The following is a 15,109-nucleotide window of genomic DNA, read 5'->3' as shown; positions in this document are numbered from 1 at the left end:
AAACCGTTCCGATACTATTAGTTCTCGAATATTTACTTCTTAAACAAACATATAAAAAAGAAAGACGGACAGAATTTTAAAATACATAAATTTTAGAACTTTATTTGGTAGCATGGCTTAGGTTTATGAACGGCGGTTAGTGAATTAAAATGAATCGTTTTTGAAATAGCTTCGGAAATAGAAAGGATGACAGAAAAGTCTTAGCAAAGATTGATATTCAAATAGTGAATCCCAAGTATTGTAAACAGAGAGTTGTACTACTTTTAATGTTCCTTCTCTCTATACTTCTTCCTCATTTCCATTAAAGTTTCCATTTAATTGTATCATTAATAATGGCCGAACTAAATGATTCCAAATTCATTTCTACTTCTCTGACCCCTTACATCAGGATAGTATGGGAAATATTTTCGCAAAATTTTGATACTTTGTTGATTTTGTTTGCTTCTTCTAGCTTCATGTTACTAACAAAGGTATAGGATTCTCATCTTAGAATCCAACTCTGGAAATCCAAACCAACAGGTGTAAAAACTTTTAATTATTAACGTAATCATTTGTCGCCCTAACGGAACGTACGTCGCGATCGAAATAAAAGCGACTTGCCCCTGAAATCGTAAAATATCTTCATTTTTAAATTCCGTTCCTTTAACAAAAACAGATATACATAGTGAAGTTATGTGTTCCAATCTCAAGTCGCTTCTGAGAGACTGATCTTGACTGGATTTGGTAATATTAACAGGATTGATAGAATTTAGCATAAGCAAAAGGGCATATTACAGCTAGTTGGAAACAACTTTAATATGTTCGTTTACTTATAGCTTTCTACTTATATCCTTTCCTCATATTTCTTAGAAATTTTGTGAGATTTCAAGTTTTGATAAAATTTTTAATTGCTAAGGCGCTGTTTTGATGACTGCAGAGAATCTTAATTAGTTAATTAATTCTTATTTGTCGAGAAATGATGCATATCATTTCAATCGTTTTTAAAACCCATAAAATCTAAATATACTTATTCGCTCAGATTTAAACAATATTTTAGACAGTATGCAAAATCCCACAGCAATAATGATGAAAGTACCGCCAAATCCACCACCAAAACCAAGGATGAATCAGTTGCAGTACCGACACGGTCTTTCAAGAAGCATTGCTGGTAATGTTAGACTTCAGAACTTACCCTAAATTGTCGCGTACTTGTTTATTGCTATTGCTAACAAACATTCTCTCTCCGTCATCTAATCACCTGAAAGTCGTAGGAGATCCATTTTAGACTGAGAAACATATAAAAATATGAACTGGAAGATGGCACTCAATTTGATAGCTATGGAAACGCTTTTAGTTAGTTAAATATCATAACAAAATGAAGCTGATGGTGTTGATCCGGAAAACAGGGCTTCAATTTATCCTACTATGGATTGATAGAAATGATACTTCCACAAGCAAAAGAGTAAGACAAACAATGACATGTAGCATCAGGTAATGGTATCAAGAATTAAGATACGAACAGGAGAAAAGGATCGGTGTGAGGGTTGTTTCGTCTCTTAGGCTTCTTTTCATTCAGTCTCCTTTTCCAGTCGTATCCGTTCCGTTCATTTAATTTCATCATTCTGTCTCTCCCTCTTCTTTTGCCCTCTCCTACTTTCCTTCCTACTACATTCTGCCTCGTTTTTCCATAGTTGAGGAATATTTGTCGAACAATTGCAACAAATTTGAGAATGAATTTCAGTGTCATTTTGGACGGTTGAATGCATTTAAAATGTGCGTCAGTTTCTTGATTGAATGAATCATCTATGATCATTGAATCTTTACCGCATTGATTTCTTGAATAGAAAAGAGATGGTACTCCGAAACGTAAATTGAACGTAAATTAGAAACGTAAATTAGTATAGTGATGTTGCTGAAACGTAAATTAGATGAATAGTTAAGATGGCCTAGGTTTACATTCGATTCGCTCAGGAAAAGTTCAGCTCTAACAGGAAGCAGAAAAACTGTTTGCATCTTGCGATGGAATACTAATTCACAGGCATTAATGTAGTGAAATTGCAATACAAATTAACATCACTATAAATTAATATAAATTACCTTTGGCAAAATGATTTATAGGTGGTGGCCAATTACCTCCGCAGCCAGGAGATAGTGATACGGATTCAGGTATATGCGCCGACTCGGACAATCAATTATCACCACGGCATATCGATTCAGGGTTTTTTGATAATAAATCAAAAAAGCTACAACGTAAATTTGATATGCCCGTGTATCGCGAGTATTTAACACCAAAAACTGCGTGGTATGATCTACTTGTGCGCAAATGTGTGAAGTTGTGACTGTATCTATTTGCTAAATCATTTGGCTCATGAAATTTACTACTCCATTAGACTCTCGATAAGTCATAATTTTATAAGAAAATAACCGCTTATGACTAATACTTTGATTTTTATAAACTTCCGAATGGGAAAACTTTCATTGTTTGACGTGTGGAAGATTTTAAAGTATTGGAAAGAAAAGCAACAAATGAATAATGTAATGAAAACAAAGATATTGGAGATGAAGGGAAGGAGTTATCGTTAGAATTAAATCAAATAGTAAAGCTAATAAACTAAAGAAGTGGTCAAGAGAAATATCTCTTTATCAGAGTAATTTCTCAGTGAGACTGTTACTTCCGGTCACCATCACTATTTGTTGGTATTGCTATTAAAATGGCTTTTGAAAGAATACCGGGCGATCGATCAGTTTAGTTGCCCTGTCGGTATTGCGTTGACGGATGAGGAAATCATTATTTTATTTTGCATTCCTCCTTGCCACCAGTGCTACTACTAATTGAACAGTTTTGTTTGTAGCTGGACAAGGACATATGATAATGTCATTCATACTGTCACTACTATTCACATTTCTCATAACAAATTCTCTCTCTCGTAGATTTGTCCAAGCAATATTTGTAGGAGGAACATGTGTTTTGGCATATATCGGATTAATTAAATCTAATTGTTTTTTAGGGGAGTGCACACAAATTTATCTGCACTCCCGTACCAAAAATGTTTACCGGAAAGACTGCAAACGAACCGCAATAGCCAAACATCAAGGAACGGAAAACAACACCGAGTTCGATTTGCAGATCAGGTACCTGCAGTCCTCGATTATTCTTTGTTCCGATTCAAATTTAGCTATTACAAAAATTACGGTGTAGCTGTCTCAACTCGAAATATAGCGGAAATAAATTTTACAGAAGACTTCCTAACAAAGTTGCGAATTAGGTCGAGATATGACTCAGAAGTAGAGAAATGGGGAAGGACTTGTTTCAAAGATTAAAGAGCGAATGAAGAACACAACTTGAAGACGAAGACACATAACTAGCACTGTCCATGCTGTATGTAACTGTGTTCAGGACCAAAGTTTCGAGATTTCAGTGTCTTCAGGTCCTTAGTCCAAATTTATGCTCAGGAATTGAAGCGATTTGTTTACTAATTATCTTCATTATAATTATTACTGGAAGGTGTTATCAATGGATGGTAGTTCCTTGTCCTCTTCATCCGGCTTCGATAATATCAACCTGGTATCTGTTAATAGTTGCGCTAATTATTCCGGCTGTTCTCTTCATTATCCGAGCATGGAGACAGCGACACTGACATCACCAGTGTCTTCGAATAATCCTGATCTGGTACTACCCGCAGTCGTTAGCAGGAGCAACAGTGGTACCATCAATAAGCTTTCAGGCCAACATCATGCCATCGACTACCAATTCAACTTCGGTATTCATTTGAAGTAGTAAAATTTGTTAAATGATATGAATGCTTGGGTTCAAATTTTTTGATCCGAAATCGAACCAGATTTTTCTCATTTTTATCAAATTATGTCAAGGACAGAAACAAATAAATGCACTAAACTAAATTCGCAAATAGAATCCGGATTCAGTCACTTTCGAATTTACCGGAAATATTGTTGATATCTAACATAAGTGTCACATTGTCTGGATATCCCCTTATGTGTTTCAAGAAATTTCAAAAGGAGACAGCACTCGATTTATTTTAGTAATTTCAGTACTTGAGTTTTTCAGTACGAGAGAGAGAAAATACCACATGACTAGTGTACGGTACCGTCTAATATGTTTGCAGGTTACAGTAGCCACTTGCAGTCGAGTCATGACGAGGACGATCGAACTTTGCCGGGCTATTCTGCGCCCATGACAAGACTTATACGTAATGATGACCAGTGCATCACTCATCCAAACGTATCATTTTGAATCTTGCCCTAAAATAATTCTTAATGAAAGTAGTTTTTTGAAACTACTTCTAACAGCAACATTTCCTTTTGAAATCGTTGCTTGTTTTGAACAGATAATTAAATAAAGAAACATGTGACATATCAATCCTGAATAGTTAAAGCTGCGACATTTAGCAAAGTTATAGGAAGTATGAAAATATTTATGTCTATTCTCAAGCACATATAGCCATGAATTCTCTTGCAACATTTGCATTGACTGAGTTGACATCTCCAATGTAAGTGACACCAAATAGCTTTTCAAATGAAATTGCTGGGCTACAAATAGCATTTTTTTTTTTTTGCAAATAACAAAAAACGTTGCACTGCAATAGCATTTTATTTGGAGCTCTTTTTAAGCAAAGAATTTAAATTATAGAAAGCACAGTGTGTTAGAATCTCCTTCGCCCCTTAAACTTTCTTTCAGGAACCATCTTATCGAATAATGCGACGTTTCCGTAATCGTTCGGCATCATTACCGCGTGGTATGCATTGTGAATCGTCGGCTCTAGAGATGCGCCGTGGATCCATTGACTGGTGTTATCCACCCCAAAGCTACTCATCATATAAGGTGATGAGTTAAATAATGATTGGCAAAAGTAGTCATCGAGATTACTTTGCATCAGGTTGAAGATGATTATTTAACAATTTCGTCAATTGATTTGGCTCACATTAAATACTCAGACAACATACTGTAAATTTGTTTTGCTAATTGGGCACTATCCGACAGTTGCTAAAGCAATGATGGCAAGATATAATTTCGGAATTTCAAGTGGTCTGAAATTATTTTCTAATGCAATAAATCGGGAAATGCAGCATTAGAAAAAGATAGAATAAAATAAATGAATTAGTATTTCTCATTGTTAACACACCAAGAATGTTCAATTGTATCATAAGAAAATACGTATTGTACAAGGACTTTTCGGACAATCCATTGATTTTATTGAATACCTGGGCCATTTCAAGTTTGGGCGAGCCAGTTAATTAGTTAATATGGGATGCAATTGAGACTGAATTAATTGAGCTGACCTGTCAACTACTGCTAACAAAAGGAGTAGCTCAGGTAGCAAAGGAGTAACTCAAGCGGAGTGGGTGAAAGGATAGAGGGCAACATGAGTATTGGTTGATAGTTGAAGAAAATAAAGTTAAGAGATTCATTTTTTTGTCTTCGTATTACATCCTTCTTCTTAGTAAGATCCGTATCAGATGACAGCTTTGATTCCGAAATTGAACTGAAACACAGTTGTTTACATAAGGTTGTTTTTGTTGCAGCCAAAAGATGAAGCTACCATTAATAATTCTTACCTGATGCGTAGCGTTGATAATCTTAGTGTTATGGAGGGAGGTCATGATTCGGTTACGGATGGCACGCGCTTGAGCAGCGGATGTCGCCTTCCGGATTTGTCGCTCGATTGCACTGTGTATGATGGAGCTACTCAGCAGCAGCCTATCTTTGATAGACAAAGGTTTGCATTTCACTTCTTAAATTTTGTAGGAATTGGCATGCACAAACCAAATCTTCCACTTTCTTCATAACTGGACCAGGTTAAAAATGTTCCTCGATAACAGGGAAATAGTGAAGTTCTAAATAAAAGCTGAGATCCCGAAGATGCTGAAGGAATCCAACGAATTCTTAGGCCTTCTGAGCTGGAAAATGTTTCGGAGATGAACTCTGAAAATTTCTCGAAAATGAAGTGAAGTGAACTTCAGCATTACAGGAGGGTACGAAGAGTTAGCGGTCGTTCACAGAGTGTTGGTCGGGCGTATTGCGCATTCGATTCTAAAATGGCCAACAGCTATATGAATAGCTGCGTTCCTTTATTTCATCGGTATTTTCATCTTTTTGCTTAGTTTTTTTTTTTCATGAATGACCTCTCGTAAGTGCTTCTGACTAAGCACCAGAACATGTAGTTTAAGAAAGTAGTAAGTTTGATGGCTAATTTGAATATCACGGTAAGTGCTCGAAAATAAATATAGACCATCAATCTCTCTTATCCTGCAGGTCACATTTACCGACTGTTCGAGCCCAGTTAATTGCTCTCGATCACAGAGGCTTGCGAATTGTCCTAATTGAAAAGCTTCAGCCAGGTCCATTCGGTTTTTATATCGCTACTGGAATATTTAACCAAAAACATGGTATGTTTTTTCTTCAGTGCGGAATATTTTCTAGAACCCGCAAGTTCCGAAGATTAATCTAATTGAGTCCCAATCACTGCGGTACACCAATAATCCCTCTAGTTAAATCCTCTAGTCAAATACTAGAAGATTGTTAACTTGTTGATTTTAAAAGCATGTTTCACAGCTGGTATAAAGAAAACTTTAAAGAACAGAAAGCTAATCCAGTAAAACCCGAACAGCCAATATCGTTACTGAAAGTTCAGATCTGTCCACAAATCTCGAGTTTTTTCAGGAATCTTCGTTTCCCGAGTATCATTACCTTCATTGACATCGGTACTATCGGTGGGTGATGAGATTATCTATGTGGAAGACGAACTGGTTAAAGGTGAAGATCTAGAATATGTTCAGGCGTTAATTGCTGGCAAGAGTAGTGTGAAGATAGTTCTTTTACCGATAGTCGGACCAGGTGCTTGTTGACATACCATTTTCTTTTTTCTGAACCACCTATGTTTGCTGAACAAATAAGATTGCATGCTTAAACATCAAACAAATTTACCCAGCTTCAGTTTCTAATAAATACTTTCTATGGGTATACTTATTATTTTATATTCGGTTATTTTGCACTGAAATTGTTCTGCTAATGAAAACAGATGTCAGACGGCACACTACTCGGACACTCACACTCACATCTCATTGATCCTTATTGCTTGATCAACTAACTATTCTTGATCGTTCTTGTCATCTCACCAACTACTGTTTGCTCCATCGCGATTTGTTCGTTCGTTTGAATCTTTTCCTTCCTCTCAAATTTCATTGAAATTGCTAGTGGCTATAATGTTATCTCCCAATAGTAAACTGTTGTAAAGTCTAGTCGTGGATCATTTTGTTAAAATTTCCAGAAATAGTTATAATGAGCAGAGACAGAAATTTCTTCGGGAAAAGCTCAGCACTTTTCTCTCCAGTCTATTCCAGAACTTGCGATACTAGCAAATTATCTCGAATCAGGTTTAACTCTACAGAAGGAGTTGAAACTGTTGTTCATTCAGCACACCTCTCTACACGACAATACTTGATATAAGCGACTGGATAGCTTTCCGGCTCGCAACTGGTCGTCTAGCATTTTAACGACTTTAAATTTTATCTGTATTAAGCTACTGAAATTCCATTATACGTCACAGACATTTCTCATATGCAATAATGTAAATATTCACAAGAGTTAGATTGTTCAGCATACTTCCTTCCTCCAAAGAAAACTGATACTTTTTACTATGACGTTGACAGATTATACAAAACCATTAAGTCTATCCAAATGTCCTTACTTTCAGTTGTTTAGTCCATCTTTCTCTTTTTAAAATAACCATAGGTTTTTTTTTTTTTTTGTTTATACATAGCGAGCACTGCCGATTAACAAGATTTGTAAAACGAAACAGTTACAAAGATTAAACTGGAAAACACTGTACGAAAAGAAAAACTGAAAATCACCGAAAAAGACAGCGCCAATTTCTGGTATACACAATATGGATAAGCTTATTGTAAAGTAAAAAATATATCATTTTTTTTTTTTTTTGGAAATTAGGCGATAATCGGAAATATATACACTTTATGCGACTATTTGCAATCTTGTATCTGTAACTTTATTCTTTAACCCACTTAACAAAGAACTTTACTGTAAATCACAAAATTTAGCGTCCCATTTATTTTATGTTATTGATAGTTTCATTGATTGCTTTCGCAACGTATTCAACATTTTCTGGATTTAATCCACAAACATTTATTCGTCCATTCTTCAGCAGAAACACTTTATACTTCTTGATAAGGTGATCAACTTGTTCCGCTGGAAAATCAGAAACAATAAGATACATTTTGTGTACTTTTTTACTTCCTCATGACAGCCATATCCTAATTCCATGTACTGGCTTCAAGAATGAAACACAAAGTTCTCGCTGGCCCCTTTTTCCCTTTTCCCTCTTTTGCCCAAATATTCATCATTTCCATATGTCCTTATCCATTTATATACAAAGATAAACGCACTATTAAGACCAATAAATGAAAACATTCCAATTTGCTGTGTAATATGCTCCCATGTTCCAGGAGTACCAAGTTTTTCCAGATTGTTTCGCAATGCATATCGCATATCCTTTATGCGCGAAGACATCGTCTAGAAAAATAGTATAATTACGATATTACCACTCATCACTAAGTAGCGAGATCATACTCTAGACCCATAAGACTTCAATTACCACAAACAACCTGCTAGTAGGTAGGAGAGGATGTGATACTTATCCATTCTTTTAGTTCGAGATATAAACATGCTTACGATCGCAACTTCCATCTGGATAAGATAGATATCCTTTTTAATACAAAGATGACAATGGCATCACTTTTAAAATTCCAGTTTCATTTTCATTACTGTATAGCTGTCCATTAATCCATGAACAACCCATCTTTTAATGCCTATTCATTCAGATCCACCATACCTGCAACAACAAAAATTAGTAACAAATAACTAACCTTTATAGCATCATGCCACTGAGCGCACATACTTGGCGAAGTTAATATCATGTGCACAATTCTTGCCCCATGACTGGGAGGATTAGACCAATTAGATCGAATAACCAATGACATCTGTGATTTAATACTTGCTAGTACCAATGGATCCGATGCTACAACTGTCAGATTACCAACTCGTTCATCTGAAAACATCATTTGTTAGAAATAATATAAAAATACAATTCCCTTATAATTCATCTTGTAACAATTGAGAATCTTACAATTGTATATTTTACACTGAAAAAAAAAAAAAAAACGGTCAATTTTGTCCGGTTAAATCCTGAATAAGTTTTGTATAGCGAATTACTGCGTCGGAACGGTTTGTGTAGGATGATATGCATTATCATGATCATTAAAACTGTAATATTAACGTATGGATGTTATAACATTTTAACGGCGTCCAAATTTCAACTGATCATATAATTAATGATTACAAAAAATTTACTATAAAGGCCAAAATTCTTAGCAAATGACTGCGCACAAAACATCTCCAATCCTTGCTCAACAAAATATCGTACAGCCCAGGCATCCGCGTCCAGATCACCACTTGCAAAACCTTGATAAGCAAGATCGAAGAAAGGAAATAGATGCCTCCTCTTAAAGAGAAAAAAGCAAACAGTATGAAATAGGACATCTCGGATTTATTGAATCACCGCAGTTAGAAGAAAATAACTGAAATGTCTGGTAGAGAGAAAGAAAGAAAAAATATCTTTTAATTCTAACACATGCCTTAAAAACTTCTGCAATCTGTTTCCACTGGTCACGAGTCGGATCCATACCCGTTGGATTATGAGCGCAACCATGCAAAACCACTACAGCACTAAAACAAAAAGCACACAACTTTATTATAACATATTTAAAACCATTAATGGCTTTTTAAATTCTTTCAGTGCGTAGCTCGAGAGCTTAACGCCCGCACCTTTTCTCAAGCCTGTGTTCCTTATTCAATAGCATTGTTATAGAGTTTAAACGTCAAACAATAGTAGAGAAAAATGACGACATAAAATAAAGGGAGAAAAAAATACTAGACAAAAGAACACTTACTTCTCAGGTGCAGTCTCAAGATCGGCCAACATATTTTTCATATTAATACAACGATTTGTTGAATCCCAGTAATAATATTCACGTATATCAGTAAAACCAGCTCTTGCAAATATCAATTTATGATTGCCCCTGAAAATTCTAACAAATAAGAAAATAATATATAACAAAATATATTAATTACTGCTTTGAACTTTGAATAAAAGCAGTACGAAGAAGACTGAAATAAGAAACTCGCTATAGTAATCATTGTCAAGGTTTAGCTATAGGACTTAAAACAGAGAAACTTTTCACATCCGTCTAGAAGCAAAGATGGTAAACCCACAAACAATATATATCTATAGCAAAGAGAAATCTTCTTTGTTTATCATCTTTCTTATTTAGCAGAGTAATATTAATCAACTCTTAGGTCTAAAAAATAAGGCTAAAAAAATTCATATGTTTTGAACATGTTCTTCCTCAGCAACTCTAATAGACTAAGAAACGATTCTTCCTGTCAGTAACAAACTTACCAAGTAGGTTTGGAAACATAAACCGTTTCCATTTTCATGACAAAACTGAGAAAATCGGCTCCAGCTTTTAGTGAACCCGTTCCGGAAAGACACTGCACACCTATGGCCTGAAATTTTCCATGAAAAGAAAAGTGGGAGAGGCAAAGGTTATCAGTTATTTCCAACTGAAGTATTCTTGCTTGGTACTCAAAAATGTGTATTTTTGTAATCTTCCCTGTTTACGCGCACATTTTTCTTTTCAAGAGCATGTACTCAGCTCAATACGATTTCAAATTCTTAAATTACAAACTTTTCCAGCTCTGATAGTCGATGAATTCTTCCCAAGAACTAGTTCCACTGCTGCACTACAGAATGGTTCATAGCCAAGCACTGGTAAATATTCATGGCTAATATCATCTGCAAGTCGTTTCTCTGCTTCACGTACCACCGGTAATACCCACGGTTGACCTTCTTCCGTACGATATGCTTTAAAAGGAAAAAACAAGTATAAAATACTAATATGATAAAAAAACAAAACAATGGAAGTTATCCATAAAACTTGATATCCCAAATAACCTTTCAAACAATGACGTGTTTTTTTTTTCTTGAAGTGAAGTTTAACACACCTCCAACGGTTAAGTTAACTTTATACTCCGCTGGTTCCTCATGATACATTTTGTTCATATAAAAAACTTCAATAGGAGATGCAATCTCGATGTTCCCGAAGAAAGACGCCATTTTTGTATTCCTACAAAACTAAGGGATGTCATATTTGTAAAATCGGAAAGCAACAGGAAAAAGCGCCTTACAGCAGCATTTGCATATATACTGAATTAAAATAAAGGAACACAGTAAGTCCGTATTAATACATTGTCCGCTCTCCAACAGTACTGTACATTGACCCCCAATAAATGAGAAATTTTAGGAATGAGAAATGTTTGTTATATTTGTGGTCAAACAGATTTATACCAAAGCAAGCAGTCTGATAGCAGATCAGATGACCACTGCGAAACCAGACCCCCACCCGCTATTTCATTGAGAAACAGATAATTCAAAAGAATTGAATTCGTCCTTTCCGATAAATGGTAAATCACGGGCTGCGGTCAGTGAGAACAGCAAATCCGAAATGTTAGATGCAAAAGTGACGAGAGGTCCCCAGCAAAAACGAGAAATTTTAAGAGTGAGAAATGGTTGTGTTATTTGTGATGCCTGAAGCCTGAAGCTTTAATTCTTAGAGAAAGAAAACTGGACATTTAAGCTTGAGACTGTTAAGCATGGAACTTTCCTTCATGAGGCAAATTAACATATATTCCCACTATTCGATCCTGAGTGAATGATAAAGCAAAAGCAAAGCACCTGTAATGGGAAAGTAAGATGACACGAGTGACAAACACAGCTACCAATACTGGCCCAGACTTCGAAACATTATGTTTTCGTGCAATTACAGTTATGGTAAACCGAACTTAAACAAGTTCAACAGTAAGTAATGGCCTAGTGAAGAACTTTTTCCTTCTCATGAACTAGGATTGAAAAAAGGAAGAATGTCTTTCCTCTCCATCCCTTTTTTATTTTGTTTTTATTAGTTAACTGCTTATTTAATTAGCTAATTTGTTGTAGTTAGCTCTCTGCACACTTTTGCTCCTAAACTTCCATAATTCGGCTTATCAACTTGACTTCTCGTACGATTTTCTGTCGTTTCAGCATTACTTTCAGGCAGCAACGCCACTTTCCGCGCTACGAATGTGGATGACTTGTTTTATTTAACTGTCTTCTCCGCACCATTCTGCTCATTGGACCCAACTGATGATTTCGAACATCTCAAAAACTTGAACAGAGCGTGAGGATATGCTAAACAAACCGGTGCAGGTGGTTGCTTCTGTAAAATTTGTAGGTCGAAGGCTACCGCTGGATCAAAAGGAAAACCTGAAGTTGAATTAATGAAAATAGAATGTAGGAACTGGTATACTGCACGGGTTAAAGGTCATACGGTTATGGGTTATGAATAGAACAAACGAAACCAAACGTCTTCCTGGGTTCAGCTATTCAATAATTAGGGATCTAAATACTAGTTGCGAAACATCACTATGAAAGGGAGAGATGTCAGAGAAAGCACAGAAGAATTAACTATTCCACTGAAAGTTTTCTGCAGGCAATCGCTTGTTCTATTAATAGTAGTACCTTTGTGGTCAATAGTGGCGCGTCCAAATTCTCACGGCGTAGGATCGATCTATCGCGACAAGTAGCAAACAAAATGGCCACACGCAGATCAGTGGACTACAGCAATGAGTATGGCATGCACGAACGGACTCCCAGGCCCGGCGCATTGCTCCAGGCTGCCTGGTTGTAGACCGTGAGGTATGCGTCACTTCCTGGGTGACCTGGGGGATAACGCGTGCCGCCTCAAGCAAGAACGCATCGTATCAGTCAGAGGCAGTTCCTAGGCTTAGGAGAGGGTCAAACACAAACAACAGTGTGCAGTCTCCACCACGCAAAACAGTTGGATGGAACACATCTCGGACATCCGCGCCAGGTTAGGCCCGACATCTCCACCAAGGGGTGTTGGATGCCACTTTTTACTTTCTTTAGTTGAGAAGTCTCCACCTTTAAGTTTTAAAGCAATCACTTCAGATTATTTCAGCAATTTGACTTACAAATAAACATTCAAGAAACGTTAACGATATCTTATGAAAGCGGGCGAATTCATTTAAAATTGACTGCAGTTGCTAAAAATGCGAAAGTAATATTGTTTTCGGGCTATTAGACAATACTCTCAAGTGAAACGAACTTTTCTTAATTCCCAAACATTATTCATTGATATCTTTATATTAAAGTGATGTAAATAATACGAACTTGGGTTTCTTAAAATTTTCTCTACAATTTTTTAAGAATTTTGTTTCGCCAACAGATTTTACGTCATCCACATTTTGACATTCTTTCAATAAAAGCTATTATTGACTTTAAGTCCGGTGAAAGATGATGTCTGAGGGTCACTTCTCATATATTGTGGTGAGGGGAATGGAAGTCATAAGAATTACCTCTAAAAATGTTTTTCTTACAAATACATAATCTCATTATGAGCCTTCGCAAAATCTAGCTATGACAATTAAGTTTGCATTTAATACGGCTATCATGAGAGTTGTATGATAGTGGCAATAATAAGGGTGTCATCGCTCTGCCTTGCAAACGATTACTATCATCAACTTTTTTTATTAGGCCAAACAATCCTATGTCTGAAGACTGATGTAAGTGCCAGAAAAATTTGGAATTCATTATGAAATGTTACAAAGGAGCTGTATTCAGTTGTAAACTGAGCCACATATATGTTACGCACAGATGCCGTCATTACAGCTGCCAGCAACACTATTGCCCGGCAAAATAAAAAACACCGGAATCACTTCTGCTATTTATTCCTTCCAGCGACATTCCCTTCGTCATTTCTACTACTCAGCTGTTTGTGAACTGACTCAAGTCTGAATTGATTGATAGTGCTAGCATCGGTGCCACTAAATGCCAATATTCGGGCTTGTCACTGTATAGCGTGCATAACATAATATCGGCTACGACGTGGGCAACAGCTTATGAGCACGACCAGACGCCATTCCTGGACAGTATTTCGTGGAGCCAGCCAGTTTACCAGAAATGGTACCATTAGCATACCAATCGTTGATAACAACTGAAATAACAAAAACACAGAGTTAGCATGATAGCAGGAATTCAGGAGGAATTCCACTGTTCCTGAACGGTCAAATTTTTCTTTTTATTGTTTTTTCCAGTGATCCAATATTTCTACTTGTGCTGTCGCAGGAGGACTGGTGACACGTATTTTTAATATTTCGAATGAATCCATTGTGGTCATGATTCCATTTCGATAACAAAATTGATAGCCTACGGTGCGAGCTCTCTGCACTTCAAAATTTAATGACATATTATGTTTACATACTACCATCAGACTTGCTGTGTAGGAGAAAAAACTTTAGGACATATCTGAGCAACACCCATGAAAAACTGCGTAAAATCTCGACTAATATGACACCATTCATGGATCCACATGTTTTAAATGCCACACAACTTATGCTGGCTGAAGCAGATGAGAGCTGCCACATCATCCTTTCGCTTCAAAAATCCCAGTGGCAGCAGCCATAGGCCACAACCAACCATAGAAAGGATGTTGGAAAATTGAACCTTGAACCTTTCCTGAAGAAAGAGGCGATTCGATCTAGACAGACTGATTCAAAGGATCTCGAGTGTCACATGGGAATAAATTAAGAAAAGAACAAAACCATAGGCTTACAACCAACCATAGAAAGCGTGCATAAACACCCAACAATCTCTGTTTCTTTCCGGCTGTTTTCAAATTTACCTACGCTTGTTAATGTTTATATCATACGCTGTCAAAGTTTATGTGGCTCATCCACTCATTAACGTGACAAAAGTGTCATTCATTTCTTGTAGCAAACAAGCAGTCGCTGAATCAGCAAATTTTCCAAAATTGAAAGGACAGACAAGTGAAGACTTGTTGCTTCAAAGGATTCAGGGTGTCGCAAAAGAAATAAGAAAGGAATCGCTTTATTATTTTATTCCGTTACGAGTGCTGAGAGAGCACTCCATCTGAAGGAATAAGAATGATTTCTAGTTCGCCTAGAAGGAATAGCTCCATGACT

At 36.4% G+C, this 15,109-nt stretch overlaps 3 protein-coding genes across 3 annotated transcripts; 1 reads left to right on the top strand and 2 right to left on the bottom strand.

Annotated features, from left to right (window-relative positions):
* Nucleotides 1-1,041: 1,041 nt before the first annotated feature.
* Nucleotides 1,042-6,843, top strand: Bm2106 (uncharacterized protein; the record flags this gene model as incomplete). The annotated part of the gene is made up of 10 exons (XM_001897568.2): nt 1,042-1,147; nt 2,098-2,281; nt 2,988-3,111; nt 3,485-3,740; nt 4,104-4,219; nt 4,676-4,819; nt 5,521-5,714; nt 5,967-6,077; nt 6,251-6,384; nt 6,659-6,843. The coding sequence occupies 10 exons, from the start codon at nt 1,042-1,044 to the stop codon at nt 6,841-6,843; spliced, it is 1,554 nt and encodes a 517-aa protein (XP_001897603.2).
* A 1,217-nt stretch (nt 6,844-8,060) lies between these two features.
* On the bottom strand, nt 8,061-11,186 carry Bma-got-1.2 (Uncharacterized protein; the record flags this gene model as incomplete). Its single annotated transcript, XM_043074628.1, has 9 exons — nt 8,061-8,200; nt 8,398-8,524; nt 8,878-9,059; nt 9,362-9,512; nt 9,646-9,736; nt 9,961-10,089; nt 10,470-10,576; nt 10,768-10,934; nt 11,075-11,186. 9 exons carry the CDS (start codon nt 11,184-11,186, stop codon nt 8,061-8,063), a joined length of 1,206 nt encoding a protein of 401 aa, XP_042930562.1.
* A 2,788-nt stretch (nt 11,187-13,974) lies between these two features.
* On the bottom strand, nt 13,975-14,498 carry Bm8579 (Uncharacterized protein; the record flags this gene model as incomplete). The annotated part of the gene is made up of 2 exons (XM_043074627.1): nt 13,975-14,121; nt 14,421-14,498. The coding sequence occupies 2 exons, from the start codon at nt 14,496-14,498 to the stop codon at nt 13,975-13,977; spliced, it is 225 nt and encodes a 74-aa protein (XP_042930561.1).
* Nucleotides 14,499-15,109: the final 611 nt, after the last annotated feature.

The sequence above is a fragment of the Brugia malayi genome, assembly GCF_000002995.4.
Source record: "Brugia malayi strain FR3 genome assembly, contig: Bm_v4_ChrX_scaffold_001, whole genome shotgun sequence".
NCBI lineage: Eukaryota > Metazoa > Nematoda > Chromadorea > Rhabditida > Onchocercidae > Brugia > Brugia malayi.
The sequence above is the reverse complement of the archived record's forward strand: the minus strand, read 5'-3'. Positions and strand labels throughout refer to the sequence as shown.